This window comes from Callorhinchus milii, unplaced genomic scaffold, assembly GCF_018977255.1.
Source record: "Callorhinchus milii isolate IMCB2004 unplaced genomic scaffold, IMCB_Cmil_1.0 Scaffold10, whole genome shotgun sequence".
Classification (NCBI taxonomy): Eukaryota; Metazoa; Chordata; class Chondrichthyes; order Chimaeriformes; family Callorhinchidae; genus Callorhinchus; species Callorhinchus milii.
The window spans coordinates 21,483,791-21,508,013 of NW_024704751.1; the positions used below are offsets into that span (position 1 = coordinate 21,483,791).

The following is a 24,223-nucleotide window of genomic DNA, read 5'->3' on the forward strand; positions in this document are numbered from 1 at the left end:
TCAGTGTGTAACTCTGCCAGTCGAGGCTGAGAGAGGACAACACACTTCTTATTTTCCAAACACATAAATACAGAATAGCTTTAGTGCAAAGGTGAGCGAGGTCCCAACTAGAGGCCAAACAACATCCATTTCTGAGCTCGACCCAGAGTAACAGCCAGAAGGTTTATTAGCTTCAATTCAGTGTTAAATGAAATCACCTCCCACACACTGTCACCTCGTTAATTCCTCCATCTTCAGTTCCCCAATTATCTCATTGCCCTTTGCTGTTCGGGCAGAAACAGAAACCGCCCGAGAGGAAAAGCCTGAGTTTTGAGATGCCGCGCTTCACCAGACACACTGCAAGATACCGGGATTCCTGCAACAACAACAATATTACATTTATATATAGCAACTTTCATGTTGGAGTGATGTCCCAGACAAATTTGTAGACAGGAAATACGGAAAACAAACAAACAATTTGAGTCTTTAATCTACAGCATTTTATAACATTTTCGCCTTGCCCCCATTTTCAGGTTGCCTTGCACGACCTTCCTCTTCGACCACGCCTAAGATTACTTTCCCCCTCCCCTCGGCATCGGGCTCCGCCACTGTGAAGCGCTCCGAGCCGCCGTGAAGGGCGCTATATAAATGCAAGTTGTTGTTGGATCGCATCGTGAAATACCACAGTTTAACCCCTGACCCCACCAAGGAAGGTGCCTCAGCCCCAAGCTCAGAAGAGCAAACCCTAGGACTGTCCCACCATCGGGACATCTTCGCCAGCTCCACAGCCATCTCACTGAATGAGAAAATGTGACAGTCAGGTTGTGCAGTTATTCCCAGCTTAGTCTTGGCCCCTGTCCAGGAGGAGTGTGGCTGAGGTGGCACTAATATCACTTACAGCACAACAGAGAGGATCAGAGCATCCGCGTGGACTGGATCGCAGCCCAGATGGTGATATAGCGTCAGAACTCAGGATAGCAGCCAGACCCCGTTTAAACCTCAGGGTTATGGTGGCTCTTCACTATTCAGGTTAAATGGCCACTAACTGGAGGGGAATGATCACATTGAGCTCCCCGTGAACTGGTCACATATGATGCACTCGCTAACCACTGCAGATGTGGTTGTGGACTGGGACTCTGGAATCTAACTCTGGAACTCTCCCTCTATCCCTCCGCCTTGCCCTCTCCCTCCTCACCTTCAAATCCAGCCTAAACACCTTCCTTTTTGATCGTGCTTACAGTCACCTCCCCCATTCTTCTCCCCTTGGCTCGTTGTCAGACTCTGCAACTGTGACACTACCACGCTTGAAAGGCACTATATAAATGCAAGTTGTTGTTGTTGAGGCTCCAGAAGGTTTAACTGTAAAGCTCAGCTGGTGTGGAAGAATTGAGCATGTTTGTGAGGTCGGAGGAGGGCAGTACTGTAACCAGAGGAGCAACCTCTTATGGCACAATCAGGACTCACCATCTAACCCTCTGAGTGAGAAAGGTTACAAAATATCACGCACCTGCATGATACCAGCCTTAACTGCATGACTTCACCAATTAGCTTAAACTGCAACAGCAGAAGGAAGAAAGCCTCTCCGAATTCATCAGAACTGCCTGAAACGGGCGATGATGAAGAGTGAGGAAGGTGAGAGTGATGAGGAGTGAGGAAGGTGAGAGTGATGAGGAGTGAGGAAGGTGAGAGTGATGAGGAGTGAGGAAGGTGAGAGTGATGAGGAATGAGGAAGCTGAGAGTGATGAGGACTGAAGAAGGTGGGTGCTGTAGGGGGTCCTTATGTCAAGGCAGACATCCACAAGCTGTGACACTTGCTGCAATAAAGCTCCTTCATTGGGCAAACTAAGCCCTCTGAGATGTCCGCCCAACATGAAGACACTATACTAATGTAAAGTGTATTGTAAGTTTATGGAACAAAGTTTTGAACCAATGAAAACAAGGTGTAGTGAATGTGTGTTTTGTGGGTCTTTGGCAATCGAGCGAAATAAATATACCTTTGAAAGAAACAAACTGTATCAGACGTGTTCCTTTTCTGTTCCATGTGTCTGCAATCATGGGCACGTGTGTTTTTCAGATTGTATAATAACAGCTGGTAAATGTCCAACCCACCCACCAGCAACTCGATCTAATGCAGTTTGTTGTGTCTTTCTTAGAATCATAGAATTATACAGCACAGAAGGAGGCCATTCGGCCCATCGTGTCTGTGCCAACTTTTAAAAGAGCTTCCAAATCAACCCCACTCCCCCGCGCTCTCCCCATAGCTCTGCAAACTTGTCCTCCCCAAATAATTATGTAATTCTCTCTTAGAAGTTGTTATCGAATTGGCTTCGACCTCCCTTTGAGGCAATGCATTTCAGGCAATCCTCTTTCTTTGTAGAGGATATTTTTTGCAGCTTTGGTCGAGTCTCAGTGTATTTCAGTCAATGAGGATTAGTTTTACTTAAACAGGATAATAGGAAATGTTTGTTTCCAGCAGGGACTAATCAGGATTCACTGGTATTGGTTTTCAGAATCTAAAGTAAGCCAATTTGTACCATTGTTTACGGAGCACAGCAGCCTTGCAGTAAAATGGTCTCTGGGCAATGTCCAGTGGACGAGCGAGCTGTTGAGAGCAGGTGTTTGTACAGAGCGAAGCCGAGGATTGGAAAAAATGGAACCTTTCGTCACAGATTTGACATTTGTCTTTGAATACTTATCGAATGTGTTAGGAAACCTGACAGTTTTCACTTCTGGGCTGGTGTGGGGTTCAGATGTTTACTGCAGAACTGCCCTGGATATCAATTGTTAAAGTCTTCATTTGGGAACTGATTAGTTTTTACAAACTACAGAAAAACATCTTTGACCAGATCTAAGAATTTCCCCAGTTCAGAACCATCCTAAATGTATTATTAATAATAAATGTATTATTATTAATAATAATAAATGTATTATAAATAATAATTGTTGCATTTGATATTGCGCCTTTCAAGTTAGGAGGACATCTCAAACAGCTACCCAGGGTTTTATTGCAAAGTTTAGTGACTCTGTGATTTTAGGCAAAAGACAAAAATGGTCTCACAGCTAGGCCTAGGTGTAATTTGGGTCATGAGCAAGACAGTCAATGTTATAAGCCCAGTATGCCCACGTTTCCACTATTAGTTACACCTATTGATACTTGCAATGGGAGCAGGATCAATCTGTTGATTGAGCTATTAAATGTAAGTCACAGTCTGACACCTCCCTGCCGCTGCCCTATTTCTTGATCAAGGACAGGAGAAATGCATCCTACCTTGCTGACCAGTTGATGCCTCAGTAGAAATTATTTCTGTGTTTCTGGCTTTGATTCCCCATCACTGATCCTAACAGTGTCTCTCCCCAAACACTCCACCTCACGGTTATCAAGGGATAATTGGAGTTGAGGTACAGATCAGCCATGATCTAATAGAATGGTGGAATAGGCTCATGGGGCTGAATGGCCTCCTCCTGTTCCTATGTAGCGATGTTTCAAAAACACAGAGAAGCAGATCATGCACTGACCTCACTGCGCGATCTAGGTTTATCACGCGGAGATTATTGAAGCCATTGGTTTGGGATTGTGAGGTGCATTACATTGGCCAGTGATAACTCTATCACCTGCGTATTTTGTGTGAGGCTTGTCGGCAGCTTCTAAACCCGCTGTGTACGTGTGACCCTCCAGGTACCACAGGATGACTGGGCTGGCGGGTACCCAGTAGTGACTAAGGACGGAGAAATCCCCTGTCGGAGAATGCGCAGTGGCAGCTACATCAAAGCCATGGGGGATGACGAGAGCGGGGACTCGGACGCAAGCCCGAAGATGTCACCAAAGGGAGCCTCTCAGCAAGAGAGTTATCTGCAACCTTGCGGCCCAGCAAGCAGCGAGCAGAGGCACTCCAAGTAAGGCTCATCTCTCTCTGTGCTGTTAATGCTAATGGCAGAGGTGATATGAGGCTGTGGGTCAGACAGGACAGCAGGAGGACACCAGCCCCGAGCTGGGCAAGATCTTATATCATCGTCTTGGCTGCTGTAGCTAACCAGAGCTGCTTCTCTTAACATCACCGCAAATCAACCGGTTCTTAAATATTGGAAAAGGCAAAACACTGCAGGTGTTGGAGATCTGAAATCAAAACAGAAGTCGCTGGGAACACTGAGAAGGTCAGGCAGCATCTATGGGGAGAGGAAAGTGAGTCAATGTTCCACCCTGTCGTGGACCCGAAACGTTGACTCACTTTCCTCTCTCCATAGATGCTGCCTGACCTTCTCAGTGTACCCAGCGACTGTTGTTTTTATTTTTATCTTAAATATTGGGTTGTTTCAGCTTGTTCAATTTCCCACAGTTTGTATGTCCCTCGTCACTGGCAGAGAGCGAGAGACACGCATGCACACATCACAAGTGTCAGCCTTTTGTACCCTGTATCGGTGCCTTGGGACGTCCTCCCGACATGAAAGGTCGCTATACAAATATAATTGTATTGTTGTTGTATTCGCTGTCCACTGTACACAAATCGAGATTTGCAGTTTGCTGATTGCAAGCGAGTGAAATGTGACGCCTCTCAGATAAAATGAAAGTACTTTCCACTCATAGCCTGAAAAGGCTTGAACTGTATTACAGGCCCACACCTCCCCTCCCCTGCCCTGCCCTGCCCTGCCCTCCCTCCCCTCCCCTCTCCTCCCCTGCCCTGCCCTGCTCTGCCCTGCCCTGCCCTGCCCTGCTCTGCCCTGCCCTGCCCTGCCCTGCCCTCCCCTCCCCTCCCCTCCCTCCCCTCCCTCCCCTCCCCTCCCCTGCCCTGCTCTGCCCTGCCCTGCCCTGCCCTGCCCTGCCCTGCCCTGCCCTGCCCTGCCCTGCTCTGCCCTGCCCTGCCCTGCCCTGCCCTGCCCTGCTCTGCCCTGCCCTCCCCTGCCCCTGCCCTGCCCTGCCCTGCCCTGCTCTGCCCTGCCCTGCCCTGCCCTGCCCTGCCCTGCCCCTGCCCTGCCTCCTGCCTCTGCCCTGCCCTGCCCTGCCCTGCCCTGCCCTGCCCTGCCCTGCCCTCCCTGCCCTGCCCTGCCCTGCTCTGCCCTGCCCTGCCCTGCCCTGCCCTGCCCTGCCCTCCCCTGCCCTGCCCTGCCCTGCCCTGCCCTGCTCTGCTCTGCCCTGCCCTGCCCTGCTCTGCTCTGCCCTGCCCTGCCCTGCCTTGCTCTGCCCTGCCCTGCCCTGCCCTGCCCTGCCCTGCCCTGCCCTGCCCTGCTCTGCCCTGCCCTGCCCTGCCCTGCCCTGCCCTGCCCTGCCCTGCCCCTGCCTGCCCTGCCCTGCCCTGCCTGCCCTGCCCTGCCCTGCCCTGCCTGCCCTGCCCTGCCCTGCCCTGCCCTGCCCTGCCCTGCCCTGCCTCTGCCCTGCCCTGCTCTGCCCTGCCCTGCCCTGCCCTGCCCTCCCTCCCCTCCCCTGCCCCTGCCCTGCCCTGCTCTGCTCTGCTCTGCCCTGCCCTGCCCTGCCCTGCCCTGCCCCTGCCCCTCCCCTGCCCTGCCCTGCCCCTGCCCCTGCCCTGCCCTGCCCTCCCCTCCCCTCCCCTCCCCTGCCCTGCCCTGCCCTGCCCCTGCCCTGCCTGCCCTGCCCTGCCCTGCTCTGCCCTGCCCACCCCTGCCCTGCCCTGCCCTGCCCTGCCCTGCCCTCCTGCCAGTTCTCTCTGGCCTGTTAGCTGATGGGGGCACCTGCTTTACATCTGGTAAGGCATACAGCAGCCTGCGGGGTACACCGTGCTCACACACACTGCCACAGGCTAATTGGGCCGAACGGCCTGTTTCTGTGCCGTATTACTCTGTGTAAGAAGCTGAGCCTGAAATCTTGCTCCAGAATGTGGAGTGATGAGGAGCAGGAAGCCTTCCTTCCTCTACTCTGCCCCGGAGAATTCCTGCTCTGAATCCCGTGGGAAGCAGCTATTTATAAAACATCGAACGACCACTGCCCGGGCCCTTACATCACCAACTCAGAACTCTGTAATGCAGGTATTAATGCTATTAATTCGCTTTGTGGCTGTTTGTGGGACATTACTGCGCGCAAATTGGCTGCTGCGTTCACCCACCAACACTATATTTTATAGCAATATACTGCAAAGATCTTAGAGATTGTTTCGACAACATAATAAGGCGTCGTATCAATTGCTAGGATTATAACAGGTTGATCTGAGACGCGCTCTGTGATAGCATTGCCGTGTGTGGGAGCGAGTGAGCGAGTGAGTGAGCGAGCGAGCGAGGCCTTGTCTCAACCAGAGCACCTGAAAGGGATTTTTGGGTAAAGTGGGAATCACATCACACACTGTGTTAGCATCTCCTCCCCGGCCCAGACACTTTATATTTATTAATACAATTGACGCAGGAGCCAAACTGCGTTCGAACAGAAATAAATCAGCAGTGCTCTGACCTCCTGCCCTCACACAGCTTCTGCAAGTTGCTAAGCAACGGCATGTGGAGCGCTGGGAGATGAGCCGGGAGATTTCCAGCAAGAAGCAGAGGCTGAGAATGCCCGGGCGGGTCGCTTGCTGAACAATTGTCTCAATAACGTCAGTCACACCCGGCCCCACCTCCACATTCTGCACCCGCCCAACACAGGACATAGGGCAGTGACCGGGCAACGAACCTTTCCAACCTCCGCACTGGGACACCAGCACAGACTGGCCGCCAGACAGCCACCGTGTAAGCCATCAGTTCACATCCGATGTGTAAGGGATCAGCTAAGAGTTGAGTGTGTAAGAGACCAGTTCACACCCGGTGTGTAAGGGATCACTTCACGCCTAGTGTGTAGGGTTAAGTGTGACACTGTGTATTGGTCAGTGTTGCAGTAAGGTCTTGCCATTATCCAGTAGTGAAAAGTATATTGTGCCTAAAACTGACCGCACTGTACTGTTAAACGTGGAAAATAAGAGAGATTTGGATGGAACAGGCAAGTTGCACAGTTCCTTTCACTTTTGGGCCCTGGGTTTGTGCTCAGGCCTGAGGATGGGATGGGATGGGATGGGACTCGCTGTCCCAGGGGAATGAGGCTATGTGCACTCTCCGTCCAGTCCCCAGTGATTCTGAGCTGAGAGCACAACATTGTCAGTGTTTCCGCGTGAACTGACACCAGACTGACTGTGGCCGTAGAGAGGCCGTGAGGAGGGGAATGGAAATGGAAATCTCTTGATTGTGCAGCTCAGTCAGAGGCAGCTCTGAGGCTGGGGACAGGGACGGGGACGGGGACAGGGACGGGGACGGGGACAGGGACAGGGACAGGGACAGGGACAGGGACGGGGACAGGGACGGGGACAAGGACAGGGACGGGGACAGGGACGGGGACGGGGACGGGGACAGGGACGGGGACGGGGACGGGGACGGGGACAGGGACGGGGACAGGCTGGGGGAGGGCTGTCTGTGCTGAGCCTCACTTCGAGGGCTTGTTGCTGAGAACAAATTTTAAAAAATCAAATGGGTAAAAAAATTCCATTTTGAGCGCTGGCATCACTCCCGCCTCACAGCTCAGCAGCGAACATTTCTCTGTGGAATCGACAATTAACCCTTTCCTTCTTCCAGTCAGTTCCTGTTCACACTGGATTTCAATCATTGTCGTCCACTCCCACTGCCCGAAAAGAAGTTAATGAGCTCGACACAGACTGAGCTCAGGACGTCACTCAAGAGCCCATTCCATCGACACACATCGATGTGCCAGCCTGGCTCAGTCGGTAGCTCTCTTGCCTCTCAGTTAGACCTTTGTGGGTTCAAGCCCCCATGTCAGGACTTTGAGCTCACAGTCTAGCCTGACACCCCAATGTGGTGATGAGGGAATGCTGCGTTGTCAGAGGTGCCGTCTTCAAATGAAATGTTGAAACATTCCAGGTGGAGGTTCTTCTTGAATAGTGTGTGGAATCTTCCCTGGTGTCCTGGCCAACAATCCCTCTGATAAAATTAGTCAGTCACTTCAAGATTGTTTGTGGAATGTTGCTGTGTGCAAATTGCCTGCAGAATACACAGTCACTACACTTTGCTCCAGTGTATCCTGTGCCATGGTGGAGACGATCTCCCGATGTTAAAAGCACTGATTGTTATTATTTACAGGGAGCAGCGATGGTGAATGGTGTTTGTTTTGCAGACCTGTAAATAACAATGTGATTTTTTTGGGGTGTAACAGAGACATACACAGCTCTGGAGTGTAACAGAGATGCCTGGATCCTCACGTAATCTATCGACGGTATTTTCACTGTGTCCTGTGGAGCATCATGTCACCAAGTGTCTAAAACATCCCAATCTCGGCCACAGTCCATGTTAATGTGCAGCCTTTGCTGCCACCTGGAGATAGCAGATGAAAGTGAATAGATTGCAGGACACCTCAGGCTGGCTGTTATACAGTCGCTGTTTGCTTGGTTACATTTGATACAGTACCTTTCATGTCAGGAGGACGTCTCAAAGCACTCAAGAACATAAGAACATAAGAATTTCCTGGACGAACAAGACCAAGGTCCATCTAGTTCACCTTCCACCATCCTGGCACTCGCTTGATGTGTCGTGTCCCAAACTATGTACTGTATTCCCAGATATTATTTTCTAGCAGAAATCTATCTCATTTGTTCATGAAACAAATAACATTTTGTGATCCACCATTTCCCTAGGGAGCCTGTTCCATGAGTTTACTACTCATCTTACTGAAGTAGTGTTTCCGAGATTTGTTCTGAATTTATCCCCCTTTAATCGCAGGCCGTGTCCTCTGGTTCTACGGTTTTATATAAAAATATATATACTCAGGATATACTGTAAAGTGTAGTGATTGAGTATGTGCAGGTCACTGCTCCCCTAGGATTATGCTGATATCCATGTCAATACTGTAATGTTCCAGACAGTTCAGATGAAAGAGAAGGAAAACCTCATAAACCCCGAGAGGCTTGTTTCTGGACACGTTGTTAACCTGTCATTTTAAGATATCTCAAACACTGTGAGCTACTGAAGGTTGGCAGTAATAATGCAACAATTATCTGTGAGCTATAGTTCAGCGCTGCAGATAAATGAAATAGGTACATGACAATTTGGAAACGTTGCAGCACACCTTCCTGTCCATAAATGGAACCTTTTGTTCACATGATTGAGAAGGTTTGATTTTTTAAAATCTCACTCTCCCTGTAATTTTTGTTCAATTGTTTTCCCCTCAATCCTCAGACTCTCTGCACCGTGTGCTGGTTTGCTGGTCCGGGGGGGGGGAATATGTTACCAATGAGCCTCAGTCGGCCTCTGGGTCAGAAGGCTGTGGGTCCATGTCCCACATCAGGACTTGAACTCTGACACTCCAGTGCAGTGCTGGGCGAGTGCTGCTTGTTGGAGTTCCAGTTCTTTTGGAAGAGATGTTAAACCTAATTTCTCATTATTCTACTGGATGCCATAACATTATTAGCAAAGAGAAGAGACTTCTTTCTGTTGCCCTGATAATCAATCCTCCAGATAACTTAACGGTTCGCACTGGCTGGGAGACACTGGTTGACCTCACCCATTGTGTGGAGTTCTGCTGTTGTTGGTTTGTGTATTGGGAATCTGTCGGTGGCTAAGTTACATCTATAATCCTTGCTGTTGATTAGCTCGGGACCAATAATTGGTTGACCGTTATTTGGGATATTAGCTTCAATTGTAGAATAAAGCAAGGTTTCCTGGCCGGAACAGAGAGCATAAAAGCCTGGCTGAACAATGATATGTTTCTCTCTTTCTCACTAGGTTCAGCTGTAAGCATTGCTTGGAGCCGTACATATGCAGCCACGCTGGCCTGCAGGGACAGACGTCAATGAACTACAGCCTGGATAACCTGCATCGCTCCAGTCTCCGCCCCAAGCTGCTGCCCCGGAGTCAGGCTTATAGTCGAATGCTCAGCACCAACCACCAGGTAAGCAGTGGGTTTGCTGTGACTCTAAACCCTCCCACAGGGAAGGGCAGCTGAGATCCCAATACCTCACGGTTGTCGTTAGGAAACAACCCTTCTTAGAAGCACTGTGACGAGGGCAGCAGTGAGGGCTGAAGGGAGGAAAGTTTGCTGTTCATCATAAATAATAATAATAATAATAATCCTTGCGTTTAATATTGTGCTTTTCTTCTTCTCGATGCCTCAAAGCGCTTCACAGATTATGCTGTAAAGTGAATTTACTGTATATTTTTGGGCGAAACGCAGCAGCCAATTGCGCACAGCAGAGTCTCATAAACAGTTGTGGATTGAAAATGACCAATTTATTATTGTTTTGTTTTGGAGGGATTATTATTAGGCTCTGTGTGGAGTAAGGAAACTTGCCCAAGGTTTCGCCCTCTGCCTGGAATTGAACTCAGGTGTCTCGCTTGCAAGGCGAGTGCTCTAACCACTGAGCTACAGGACTCCACGGTAAAATTATTCTATTGGATTCAATCGCTGGTATAAGGCTGCTGGCTGAGGGGTTTCTCTGTTCAGCCTTTCCATTCCACGGTTACACACTTTACACCAAACCCAACAAAGCACTTTGAAACATCTCAATGGCATGATAAGGCGCTGTATCAAATACAAGGTTTTATTATTATCGTCGCTGTGCAATACTGCAAGTTGTTGATCATTTACTTCATTGTCTTGTATATCAATAAAGACAGGTTTAGGTAGCACTGACTGGAGAGTCTGAGCTGTGGGCTGAGGTGTGTGCATGGAACAGAGTACAATACACCTTCATGTTCATCTCCAGCAATTGCCGCTCTGATTTCAGATTTCCAGAGTTCAGGTCTCTTTAACTCAGTGCATTCTGAAGTCTCCCTGAGGGTTCACTCACTGCAGCCAGTCAGCATCTGTTACGATAAGATTTTTTTTGCAGGAATGTCTGTTCATGCAATGACTATTATAGTGTCATGTAAACAACAAAAAATTACATTTAAATTACATTTATATAGCAACTTTCACATCGGGAGAATGTCCCAAGGCACTGGACCCGAGTTGGGGGTCGGGATCGGGGATGATGGAGGGCAGGGGGGAAACAGGGAGATTGTTAGCATGGTCAAAGAGGAGGGTCTTCAGACGGGTCTTGGAAGGAGGCAAGGGAGAGGGCGAAATGGAGGGACTGCTGGATGGAGTTCCAGAGGGTGGGGGCAGAGTGACAGAAGGCCTGCCCGCTAATGGTGGTGTAAGCGACGCAGGGACATGAAACAGGCCAGAGCCCGCTGAGCGGTGGGATCGAGCAGGATGGTAAGGGATTAGGAGGTTACAGATTAGGAGGAAGCAAGACCATGGAGGGCTTTGAAGGTAAGGACCAGGATCTTGAATTGTATCCTCTGTGTGATGGGAAGACAGTGGAGTCGGGCGAGGATGGGGGTGATAGGGTTGCGGAGCCTGGTGAGGGAGAGGACATGGGCTGCAGAGTTCTGGATGAATTGCAGCCAATGGAGGGAGGAGTTGGAGGCCAACAAGCAGTGAGTTTGCATAGTCAAGCCTCAATGTAATGAATGCGTGTGTGAGGGTCTCGGGGGCTGCGGTGTGTGACAGTGGCGGAGCCGGGTGATGTTGCGGAGGTGGGGAAGGCAGAGCGGGTCATGGCACAGAGGTGGGGTAGAAAGGATAGTTGAGGGTCAATCAAGACCCCAAGGTTCCTGCCCGGCTCAGTGAGGGGGAGTGAGCCCCATGGATGGTGATGCTGTCAGCGCCTGAGGTGAGAACGCGCTGACGGGAGCCAATCAGGAGCCTCGGTCTTGTTGACGTTCAACTGAAGAAAGTTCACTCTCATCCAGGACTTGACGTCTGACAGACACTCTGTCAGGACAGCAGTAGGTCCTGGAGTCGAGGGTGGAGGCAGAGAGATAGAGTTGGGTGTCATTCGCATACATGTGGAAGTTGACCCCATGTCTGTGGATGATGTCACCAAGAGGGACATATAGATATTGAAGAGGAGGGGAACAAGGACAGAGCCCTGAGGAACACCGCACGAGACGTGCGAGGGCTGGAGGAGAAGCCGTTTGTGGTGATGAAGTTGAGATGGTGCGAAAGGTAGGATCTGAACCAGTTAAGGACAGCGCCGTGAAGGTTGCGGTGGATGAGGATAAAGTGGTCGACGGTGTCGAAGGCAGCAGAGAGGTCAAGGAGGACGAGGAGGCAGACGGAGCCCTGGTCGCAGATGGACAGAATGTCATTTGTCACTTTGACCAGAGCTGTTTCTGTGCTATGGGCGGCACGGAAACCCGATTGGAGAGGTTCGGGAAGGGAGTGGCGGGAGAGGAAGGACCTTGGAGAGGAAAGGGAGGTTGGAGGTTGGAGATGGGGTGGTAATTTAAGAGCAGGAATGGGTCCAGGGAGGGTTTGTTAAAGACAGGAGCGATGACGATGGTTTTTAATGGGGTGGGATCAGTACCAGTGGACAGGGAGAGGTTTATGATGTCTGTGAGTATTGGGGCAAGGAGGTGGAGCTGGGAGGAAAGGAGAGGGTTAGGGATGGGTTCGAGGGAGGTGGTGGTCAGTTTCGTGCGGGTTATAGTGGTGGTGAGAGAGGAGTAGGAGAAAGGTTCAAAGGTGTGGAGTGAGGGATGGATAGGGGCCGGGTTGGGAGGGGGCGATGGGGAGGGTGTAGCAGATGGAAGGGCAGAGGCAGCTGAGCGGTTCCCCTCGACTTTGGATTCGAGACGTCCAGCATCGCCTCACAGTTGGCTTTCAAGGTGAGGATGGGCGAGGCATGAGAGGGTGAGCGGAGGAGACAAATGGTGATTGGTATAGGGTCATGTCCTCCCACCATGACGGTGCTGTATAAATGTAAGCTGTGTTGTGCTGCCCCCTGATGTGTTCTGTGCTGCAGGTTGGTGAGGGTGATGTGAGCAGACAGTTTGAGGTGGTGTGTGAGTCAGTGTTCGGGGAGGTGGAGTCACAGGCAGTGGAAGCCCTGGACCTGCCCGGCTGTTTCCGGATGCGGAGCCACAGCTACCTGCGTGCCATCCAGGCTGGCTGCTCACAGGACGACGACTGCCTGCCCCGGTTCTCCATGGCCCCCATACGGCCGCCCATAGCCGTCAGCGCCAGGAAACCCAGTGCCTGTGAGTACCCACCAACACCAACACACACACACACACTCCACAAGCACACCCCCACACTGGCTCCACCCCCACACTGGCTCCACCCCCACAGCCAGTGCATATGAAAGAGACAAGGAACCATCTAAGGTGAAGATATTCAACTGGAAGAGGGCAAATTTCAGTGAGTTAAAAAGGGACCGAGCCAAGGTGGACTGGAAAGAAAGATTGGCGGGTAAAACAACTAACGAGCAGTGGGAAGTCTTCAAGGATGAGATAGCTCACGGACAGAATAAATACATTCCCACAAAAGGGAAAAGTAGGGCTTCCAAACCTCCCCGGATGACAAAGGTAATTGTATCTGGAATGAAGCAGAAAAAGGAGGCGTATGACAAATGTCAAACCCAAGATACAGAAGACAACCAAATAGAATATAGGAAGTGCAGAAGAGGTTTGAAAAAGGAAATAAGAGGGGGAAAAGATTATACGAAAAAAGGTTAGAGGGTAACATTCAAGGGAATTCTAAAATATTTTAGAAGCATATCAAGAAAAAAAGGTTAGTCAAAGGTAGGGTGGGGCCAATTAAGGACCAAGGGGACAATCTTATTGTGGAGGCAGAGGGCTGATGTGCTGAATGAGTACTTTGCATCTGTTTTCACAAAAGAAGTGGAAGCACCAAATGGAAACGGAGAGGATAAGTATAAACAGAGAGGAAGTACTGAAAAGGTTGACTGGGCCGAAGGTGATAAGTCGCCCGGTCCGGACGGGATGCAGCCGAGGTTACTATGGGAGGTACGGGTACAAATAGTGGAGGCTTTGGCCACAATTTGTCAGTCTTTGTTGGACACAGGAGTGGTGCCGGAGGACTGGAGAGTGGTCAATGTGACTCTCCTGTACAAAAAGGGGCAGAAGGACAAACCTGGGAACTCCAGGCCAGTCAGCCTAACATCAAGAATATGGGTTAATTAGGGACAGCCAACATGGATTGTTAAAGGCAGATCTTGTCTAACAAATCTAATAGAATTTTTTGATGAGGTAACGGAGAGAGTGGATAAAGGTAGTGCAGTTGATGTAGTTAATATGGACTTTCAAAAGGCATTTGACAAAGTGCCACATGAAAGACTTGTAAGAAAGTTAGAAGCCAATGGTATAAAAGGGACAGTGGCAGCGGATCCAGAACTCACTGGGAGACAGAAAGCAGAGAGTTGTGGTGAACGGCTGCTTTTCTGACTGGAGAGACGTGTACAGTGGTGTCCCCCAGGGATCGGTATTAGGACCACTGCTCTTCTTAATATACATAAATGATCTGGACGTGGGTATAGCAAGCACCATATCCAAGTTTGCGGACGACACAAAGTTAGGGAGGGGGTAAACAATGAGAAGGATAGGAGCCAACTGCAGGAAGACATAGACAGATGGTAAGATGGGCGACACATGGCAGATGAGTTTCAATATGGGGAAATGCTGGTAATGCATTTTGGTAGAAAGAATGAGGGGCAATATAGGTGGTAATACAATCTTAAGGGGGTAAAAGAACAGAGAGACCTGGGGGTGCAGGTAAATGAATCTTTGAAGGTGGCAGGACAGGTAGATAGGGCTGTAAAAAGGGCATATGGAGTCCTGTAGCTCAGTGGTTAGAGCACTTGCTTTGCAAGTGAGAGACCTGAGTTCAATTCCAGGCACAGGGCCAAACCTTGGCCAAGTTTCCTTACTCCACACAGAGCCTAATAATAATCCCTCCAAAACAAAACAATAATAAATTGGTCATTTTCAATCCACGACTGTTTGTGGGACATTGCTGTGCGCAATTGGCTGCCGCGTTCGCCCACAAATATACAGTCAATTCACTTTACAGTGTGTTCTGTGAAGCGCTTTGGGATGTCCTCCCGACGTGAAAAGCGCTGTATCAAATGCAAGGATTATTATTATTCTAGGCTTTATAAATAACGGCATAGAGTACATGAGTCAGGAGGTTATGATTAACCTATATAAACACTGGTTAGGCCTCAGTTAGAATACTGCGCCCAGTTCTGGGCACCGCACTATAGGAAGGATGTTAATAATAATAATAATAATCCTTGCATTTGATATAACTAGTTTATATTATTCTGTGAATTACATGAGAATTGATCTCATTCATCCAATGTAGGTTGTATTTGTTTTGAACATTGCCACAGCAAAAGCCAAGCCAGGGGGTGGAATTGGCTGTGGGAAGCCGCACACTCACATGTGGCCTATAGTCACTTGGGCAAAGCACCAGAGGGTGTGTGGGTCTAAAGCACCGTGAATCAGTAGAAGCTAAAAAGAAGTCAAACGCCTCAGGAGGGGAGGAGAATTTGCAGCCAAACAAAAAAAAATGTCAAATTAAATTACACTTTTAAAATTGCACTAGAATTATTTATGAGCGCAGAAAGAACCAGTTTACAAACATACCAATTGGTATGGAATTGCCTGTGGGTCAGGTTATTAGCCGCCAAGTGCGGAAGCCTGAGCCTTTAATGAACAGCGTCACCCACTGGTTGGAAAGATAAAAGGTTTTGTGGAATTATTGTGTCTTGAATCCTGATTGCAGCGTTTAATTACAAGAAAGCTCCTCCTGTCCCTCCCCGGATGGCCATCAAGCCGCTGATCTCAGTGACGGCCCAGAGCAGCACCGAGTCTACGCAGGACACCTACCCACCCAGCGAGCCCCACCGCCCCACACCCTGGTCCCGAGATGTCCGGACACACTGCAATTCCACGGACAGTCTCAACAGCTCCAAAGCACTGACTATGGCCTTGGAACTGTCAGCTCCCATTCGTTCTTCAATGAAGAGCTCCCCTGGAGCCGGCGTTTACAAAGGGATCCTGAGCCGCGATGAACCAAAGTTAGAGCCTCGCCAAAGGAAGTGGCGTTCATCTATTGGGATACAGGTAGGTGCCTTGGGATGACCTCCTGATGTGAAAGGCGCTATACAAATGTAATCTTGTTGTTGTTGTTGTAGGTGCTCTGAGCCGCTACCCTGCGTGAGTGGTGTTGTAGGCAGCACCTCTTGCTCATTGGAAATGGGAACGCAGGAAGCCATCTGTCTAGAGACAGGTCCCTGGGGATTCTCATGGTTCTATTGCTGGATCAAGAATCTGTTCATTTCCGTGATTCCTTTTGCTGTCCTTTTCTCTTCATGTGTGCATTGCCCGCCTCCCCCCTCCCGCTTCCCTGTACCCCCTCACTTTTCTCTCAGTTTACCAGCCGTGCTCTTCTCCCACCCTTTCTTTCTCCCCCGTTCAGTCCGTCATGGCTGTACTGCTGCTGTCAGTTCCGGCTGATGAGGAATGTGCGGTGAAACACATAGACACGAGGAATCACTCTGTCCCACGAGATTCCCTGAGAAAATCTGTAAATAATTGCATTGGGAAATTCTGTTCCTGTCTCTCCTCCCCGAATCTCAGTAATCCTCAGAGATCTTTCTAGAAATTCCTCAGAGTTCTCTATGGAGGTTGGGGGGGAGAGGTCTTTTGCATCCCACACCCGTGGCCTGTGACTGTGACCCCACGCTTCACGCTGGCCCAGGTTCCCGCCTCTGACTTTCTGGTAGTTTCTGACATAGCCGCCCTGATCGGTGTCAGTGTGACTTGGGCCACGTGTGACAGCTTGTGGTTCACTCCCTCAGGTGGACAGTTCAGAGACGATGACCGATTCCGATACCGAGAGCAAGTGTCTTCGGGAGGTGCACTCCATCGGGGTGCAGGTGGAAGACGACAAACGGTAAGTCTGCACACTCGGCACAAGGTTCCAACATTTCGTTCCGATTATTGTTGAATATTATCTCCTGCTTCAGAAGAGGAGTTAAGCCCTGCCAGTCCCCCCCATTCCCCAATGTCAGGCCCCGCCCCATCCCAGGCCTTGCCCCAGACCACCTCAGGCCCCGCTCATAGCCCCTCCTCAACCCCTACCTCGGCCTGCCGCAGCCACAATTCCTTCCCTGGCTTCCCTCCGGTGGCCGCAGCAGGAACATGTCCAAGTCCATCTGGCCTCTGCCTACAATATGCACAGTCACTACACTTTGCAGTTAATTCTGTGAATGCATTGCGACTACGACATGAAAGGTGCTGCATCAAACAGGAGGATTATACTTCTGTAATGAGTTGCTGTGAGGACAGCACAGAGCTACCTACCTCCCCCATCCCCCTTCCCCTTCGCCCTTCTCCTCCCCCAGTCGCTCATCCACAGACAGTCTTACATAAGCCCCACAGGCCGGCTTGGAGCCCCAGAGGAGCTGAACACTCACAGAGGGACAGCTGGCAGCCGTGGTCCTGAGTTATGTTGTGTTTCACCAATACCTACTTTTCCCACATTCTCTCCTCGGCCCAGACACGCCAGGTTTAAGCGTTCAAACAGCGTGACGACCAGCGTGCAGGCGGATCTGGAGCTGGAGGAGATGGTGGGCTTGGCTGGCGGCTCTGTGGACAAGGGTTTCCAGTTCGGCCGGCCGTTCCAGCGGCATTCCTCGGATCCCGAGCCGCCCAGCGAGTACACCGGCTTCCGAACTGTGCACACACAGGGCCAGTGGGCCTACCGCGAGGATTACCGTGTGCGCTGTGACAGTGACGGGCAGCGGCCAGAGGCGTGGGCAGAGGCAGGGGCTCATAGCCTGACAGACACGGGCAGGGCATCGCCGTGTCACAGGGACGGCGACTGGTTCATCAAGCTGCTGCAGGCAGAGGTGGAGCGTCTGGAGGGCTGGTGCCAGCAGATGGAGCGAGAAGCTGAGGAGAACGACCTGCCTGAGGAGGGTGCGTCTCTGTAACTGAGGCCTCAGCCTTTGCCTTTTGCTACATTTGCACGTTACAGCGCAGTTATAATGGTACATGGTGATGGGGTGCAGACATAGAGCAATACAGCTCAGAAACATGCCATTGGCCATTTATACTCCACCCAAATCTTCACCCCTCTATTCCCCTCCCACACTCCTATCATAGAACTTATAGAACATATTCCCCTCTCCCACACCCCTCTGTTTCTCTCTCCCACACCCCGCTATTCTCTTCTCTCTCATGTATGTGGCAAGTTTTGTCTTAAACACATTGATGCTTTCTGGTTCAGCTTCTGACACATTCTCACACTTTATTATATATTCATGTATATATTATACATTACATTTCTATGTCATGTTTGTGTGTTAGAGTCTGAGCCTTTTAATCTTATTACCTTTTGTACATTATTCAACCTCGGCATCGCCAGTGAGGCTTGTTCTCGGGCTATTAACATTGTTTTTATTCACCAACAACCACAATTACATGGTGTCTGTTAATGGATGGTGGTGGGTGGTGGTGGGGACTGTGTTATTTGCCAGTGAGCCAGCTCTTGGCTACACTCAGAGCTCACAGTATGGGCAGCGATGGGGAGTGAGTGAGACCTGGTTGGGGCTGGGGTTGGAGCTATGGCTGGGGCTGAGCTTCCCCTCCCTCACTAACCCCAGCGGCTGAGGCACTCACTGCTCTGACGCAGGCCTGGCTGACATCAGTGTTATTATCCGTATCCCAGAGCCCTGGGCAGTTGCAAAACGTGGGTTTGATCATTGCAAAAAAGTTACTTTCAGAAACAACTAAAAGTAAATGGGGGGAATGTGAACTTCACCGCAATAAATGTCAGTGTGGGTGGTGTGTGCCGTGGGCTATTTTCCTGCAATACCTCAGTGAGCGAGCGGATGAGTGAGCGAGCGGATGAGTGAGCGAGCGGATGAGTGAGCGAGCGGATGAGTGAGCGAGCGGATGAGTGAGCGAGCGGATGAGTGAGCGAGCGGATGAGTGAGCGAGCGGATGAGTGAGCGAGCGGATGAGTGAGCGAGCGGATGAGTGAGCGAGCGGATGAGTGAGCGAGCGGATGAGTGAGCAAGCGGATGAGTGAGCGAGTTCTGGGGTTAGTTCTGCTGTCCTCACGGCCTTTGTCTTGTGTTTTAGTTCTGGAGAAGATCCGCAGTGCGGTGGGGAGCGCCCAGCTTCTCATGTCCCAGAAGTTCCAGCAGTTTTTCCGCCTTTGCCAACAGAATATGGTGAATTGCCCGTCGGTGCTCAGTCAGTTCTGGAGGCCTGTGTTTCGTGTGCTGTGGGCTGCTTGAGGTTCCCTCAACACTGTCCTCATCTTCACACAATGACTCTCTCCATCACTGTCTGTTTTAAAAACCTACTCACAAAGAATTATCATTAACAAGATTTTTTTGTGCATGTGTTTTTATTCAACAAGCAACCTATCTTTTTTTTCCTGAAGTTGAGATAAAATCACTTTCCGAGTCCGCTGAGCCTGGCGAGGGAGGCTGTGTTATCCCTGGAGACCAATCGCGTCAGCAATGCAGTCAGTAATGCAGTTCTCCCTGTGTAGCGGGGACAGCTGCCACTTTTTGTTACATGTTTTAAAATCAAACTTTTTTTAACAAAACACACAATAATCCCCCGAGCTTCATGGTCACATGTCACACACCCCAGCAACATGTCCCACTTCACTCAGCAGTGCTCTGGGGGTAAAATGCGATGTGATATTATCGCGATGACCAAAAACGCAGTCGAAATAGTCTCTTATTGTCCTCAACCTCAGGAGAGGGTGGGCAGGGGGATGGGGAGAGGGTGGACAGGGGAGAGGGTGGGTAGGGGAGAGGGAGACGGTGGGGAGGGGAGGGGGAGGGTGGTGAGGGGGAGAGGGTAGGGAGGTGGAGAGAGTAGGGAGGGAGTGGGAGAGGGTAGGGAGGGAGGGGGAGAGGGTAGGGAGGGAGGGGGAGAGGGTAGGGAGGGAGGGGGAGAGGGTAGGGAGGGAGGGGGAGAGGGTAGGTAGGGAGGGGGACAGGGTAGGGAGGATGCTGGGGACAGAAGGGAGGTTTATGTTGTCTGTTTTAACCACAGTTTGGGTTGATGTGATAATCATTGGCTATTATAATATGGCTCACTGCACTTTTCCCCCTGACAGAGATAAGCAAAGCCAGCAAACTATTCCACTTTGTTATTTTTTTCCTCACCGTATGGCATGTGTCTGATGAGAAAATCACACGTCCTCATGCTGGGCACATTTATAACAACCCAATTATTACTGCCCAAAAAATGAAATCCAATGATAATTCTTTGCAACTGTTTTTGAACCTCAGGGGCACTAATGGTGAGACTCCCTTTATTTAAGCCTTGGTCTGTGAATATGTGGGTCTTATTAGCCTGGTCTCAGAAACACGTCTGACCTTCAGAGTGAGTTAACCTCTGGTCACATCGCTTTATTCTAAGTGACTGTTTGTGGAGAGTGGAGTTTACGCTGCACGAGGGCCAGTGCACAGAGTGACTAGACAGATAGACAGATTGACCAGCTAGACACAGAGTGACCGGCTAGACACAGCATGATTGGCTAGACACAGCGAGATCAGCTAGCCACAGAGAGATCAGTTAGACACAGAGTGACCAGCTAGCCACAGAGAGATCGGTTAGACACAGAGTGACCAGCTAGCCACAGAGAGATCGGCTAGACACAGAGTGACCAGTCAATTTGCCTCTGTCACAGGTCCGAGTCTACAGTTTTAGTGCATCACTGCTTTCTGAAGTAGTTTGTAGAGCACAGCACGTTACAATATAATACTACTTGCATTTGATATAGGGCTGATCATGTTGAAAGTCTCAGAGCACTCACAGAGTTTTCAGTAAAGTGCAGTGACTGTGTTTGTAGGAAAACGCAGTGGCTAATTAGCACACAGCACTGTATTGATGCAATCACTGGCTCCCATTTATGTGGTCAATGTTCTTGCTCTTCTCAAGCTCTTTCCTATCTGACAGCAGATCTCTGACACCCATATGAGTGCAGCCCAGAGTCACCTAGCTGGCCATTCGCTAGTTCTCCTCCTCGCATTGGAGCCCACCAAGGCCATAGCTCCCTGGTAAATGACAGCCTATGCCCATAATATTCATCAGTCCCTGCATATAATTAAACACAGGAAAGGCAGGAGCAGAAGCAGGAACAGGAACAAATGGAAATGTTCTTACTCACATTTCCCCCCCCACCATCCCAATTTTGTTCTCAACACTGAGCCCTGCCTGAGAAACAGCGTGATAATGAAAGCATAGAGACTGAGACGTTATGTTCCCCCAATGAATTTGCCCATCGTGTCTGCGCTGCCTGCTTCTCCAGAATTACCCATTTCCCTTTTCCAGCTCTCTCCCCCTCACTCCATTGGTGTTCCTACAGCTCAACTGTTTATCCAGTCTCCTATTGATACTGTGTCAATTGCCACTTGTATGAATCGCACACAGCCCTGCAAGTGAAACCATTCCTTCCAACCTTCTCCAACAATGCGGATGTGAAAGGCTTTCTGTAAACCCACCTATTGTGAGGGACAATTCAGGAATACATCAACCTTAGATCATATGTTAAAGGGTCATGTGAAAAGGAAGACCAAAGCCCAATATTTAATCTGTTTCCCAGAATATCCTGTGTTCATGTGTGATGTAGACAAACGGGTGAGACTCTTGACTGGCCCTATTACTGCTACATATGGCTTCTCAGCTAAGGCTTCATGTGTAAACCTGAGTCCAGAGTTGTGGCTGATTATGCAATGAAGTTGGGGGAGCGCTGGGTGTCAAAGATGCCGGCCTTCAGAATTCACATTAAACTATGCAAGTGGACATTAAAGATCTTGTGATAATTCAGAAAAGAGAAGGAAGCTTAACATGTGAAATAGTTTCCCTTTCCTCCTTCAAGGCCGGTCTCAAGACCTTTCTCTTTGACCGAGCCTTCAGCTCCCCTCTCGACTCTCTACCCCCTCCTCGCTCCCTCCCTTCCCTCCCCTCACACTGACCATTTCCCCCCTCCTCGCTCCCTCCCTTCCCTCCCCTCACCCTGACCATTTCCCCCCAATGCTCGGGTCCTGACCCAACTGTTCAGAGCCTTGGGACGTCCTCCCAACGTGAAAGGCGCTCTATAAATGGAATCTTCTTCTTGTTGTTGTTGTAGTTGTTCACTTCTTGGCTCTTTGTGGATCATTGCTGTGTGCAAATTGGCTTTAAAGTATACCTCCAAGCTCTCAGTTGACAATAATTCCCTGTGATAAGCTTTGAGATATTTTGTCGCTGTATCAACTGCAAGGTTTATGAATAATAATAGTAATCCTTACATTAAATACCTTTAACATCAGGAGGATGTCTCAAAGCGCTTCACAGGATTTAGATCTGGGTTTGATTCCCAGTCAGGGCAAAATGTTGGCAAGTTTCCTTACTCCACACGCATCTGTTTACCTAGCAGTAAGTAGGAATCTGATTGTTAGTCGATTAGTGGATCACTTTTCCGAGGGTAATAATCTCTTTAAAAAAATGTGGTCACTCAATCTACGACTATTTGTGGGACGCTACTGTGCGCAATTGGCTGCCGCGTTTCACCCGCAAAATATACAGTCAATTCACTTTACAGTATATTCTATGAAGCGCTTTGAGAAGTTTCGAAGACGTGATAAGACGCTATATCAAATGCAAGGATTATCATTATATTATATTTACTGTAAAGTGTAGTGACTGTGTCTAGTGACTGCAAACGCCCACAAAATACGCTTATTATTTTGATAGCCAGAGAGAATGTATGGGGCTTGCAGGAACCTCTAGACAACACTGCTCTTGATTACAAATGTAGCTGTAAACATAACCATACTTGTTTTTCTGCTTTCGTTGTGCACTCAGGACCCGAACGCTTTCCCTTTGCCTACCTCCCAGGACCTTGCGGGATTCTGGGATCTTCTGCAGTTGTCTGTAGAAGATGTAACTCTGAAGTTTGATGAACTTCTACAGATAAAGTCCAACAACTGGGTCCTAATCGACATGACAGACAAACAGGTAGGCTTGGATTTAAAATTTTTTGCAAGTTGCAAGTCAGGGTTTGATTCTCCTGTTGCTTGTCAGCCCCCACCCCTTTCCGGACAGACACCGAGATCTTTCAGGGATAAAACCCTGAGTGCAATAAAGAACCAACGTGATTCTTGAGTTGATACTTGTCGTGATACTTGAGGTGAAAGCTGAGTATCACTACTTGAAGGAATTGCCCTTTGTAATATTCAATGTTAAATTCAGTGTTGAACTCTGATAAATGTCAGATAGAAACAATTATGATTTAACTTGACTTGAACATGTTCCCAGTGTTGCCGTGTTCAGTAATACATGAGCACTTAAAACAACCAACACATCAGCAAACATCAATAGTTTCAACTGAGATTATTTAATGCAGAATCATGAGTGAAAAAAAACACTTCAGACCATTTGACCTCATCCTTCCAGACTCCCCAGCACCATCCTTCCAGCACAGCATTAAGCTGATCAAGGTCTCTGGCCACCTTCCTGGGAACTCATTCCAGCTGTTATTACACTAAGTAATGAGTGATGATCAGTAATCCTGGTCTCTGCCTACAGTTGGGCTCAGACCCCTGAACCCTCTATTTTTATTTCCCCTCTAGGCCGAAAGGAAGATTCCCCCTCCTTCTATACCAAAGAAACCCCTGAGGGGCAAGCTACCCTCCACGCGGGAGAGGTCCCTGGAAGTTGCTGACAGACAGAGGCAGGAAGCGAAGAAAAGGCTGATGGCAGCCAAGAGAGCAGCTTCCTTTCGGCAGAACTCAGCCACAGAGAGTGCGGACAGCATCGAAATCTACATCCCCGAGGCTCACACCCGGCTTTGAGAGCACCCAGGCCGCCTAGCCCAGGGTACAACCAACCGCTCAGCTTCCTTTTTTATAAACAAGAGATGCTGCGTTTAACTGTCAGCGTTTTCCAGCTAAGGCTGTCTGCCCTCGGCACCAATGAGCAGCCCCCGACCCTTGAGGCCATGTGGCCACAGTGGACTAATTTGCTCCTCTTCAAGTTTGTTCAATTTAGCTGCAGTCTTAAGACATTTTGCAAATTTTCTTTATAATGCATCCAAATAGAAGACTGATTAAAACCCAGGTTCTGGACAGAACCAGCAAGCTGCAGCTGAATACATCTAATATTCATTTGAGCTGATTTTAGCTCCTGCATTGACATTGTGGTTTACCCGAGCAGACAGTTGGGGGGTGGGGGGGAGAGGGCCACTTATTAAGTGTTGCCGTTTCGTTTTGCTGGAATTTACCAGTCTGCTCTTCATGTGATGAGCAAGAGCTCTCTCTCATTTCGTGTTTCAGAAACAGGAAACCAAATGTGAGTGTTCCTCTCTGTGGAGCAACTGGTTCTGAAGCTAAGTCGTATGTTTGAATTGTTCCCATCGTATTGTGTGAATGTTATAACTCCATCACAGTGAAGCCTCCTTATT

At 49.5% G+C, this 24,223-nt stretch overlaps 1 protein-coding gene across 1 annotated transcript in view; it reads left to right on the plus strand.

Moving 5' to 3' along the window:
- Nucleotides 1-23,615, plus strand: part of LOC103187078 (disks large-associated protein 2) — a 38,550-nt gene extending 14,935 nt beyond the window's left edge. The window contains exons 2-10 of the mRNA XM_042338880.1: nt 3,656-3,873; nt 9,676-9,841; nt 12,744-12,978; nt 15,527-15,867; nt 16,605-16,699; nt 17,306-17,727; nt 18,895-18,986; nt 22,627-22,779; nt 23,394-23,615. Of these exons, the coding sequence (XP_042194814.1) occupies nt 3,656-3,873; nt 9,676-9,841; nt 12,744-12,978; nt 15,527-15,867; nt 16,605-16,699; nt 17,306-17,727; nt 18,895-18,986; nt 22,627-22,779; nt 23,394-23,615 (1,944 nt within the window). The remainder of the gene's footprint in view (nt 1-3,655; nt 3,874-9,675; nt 9,842-12,743; nt 12,979-15,526; nt 15,868-16,604; nt 16,700-17,305; nt 17,728-18,894; nt 18,987-22,626; nt 22,780-23,393) is intronic.
- Nucleotides 23,616-24,223: the final 608 nt, after the last annotated feature.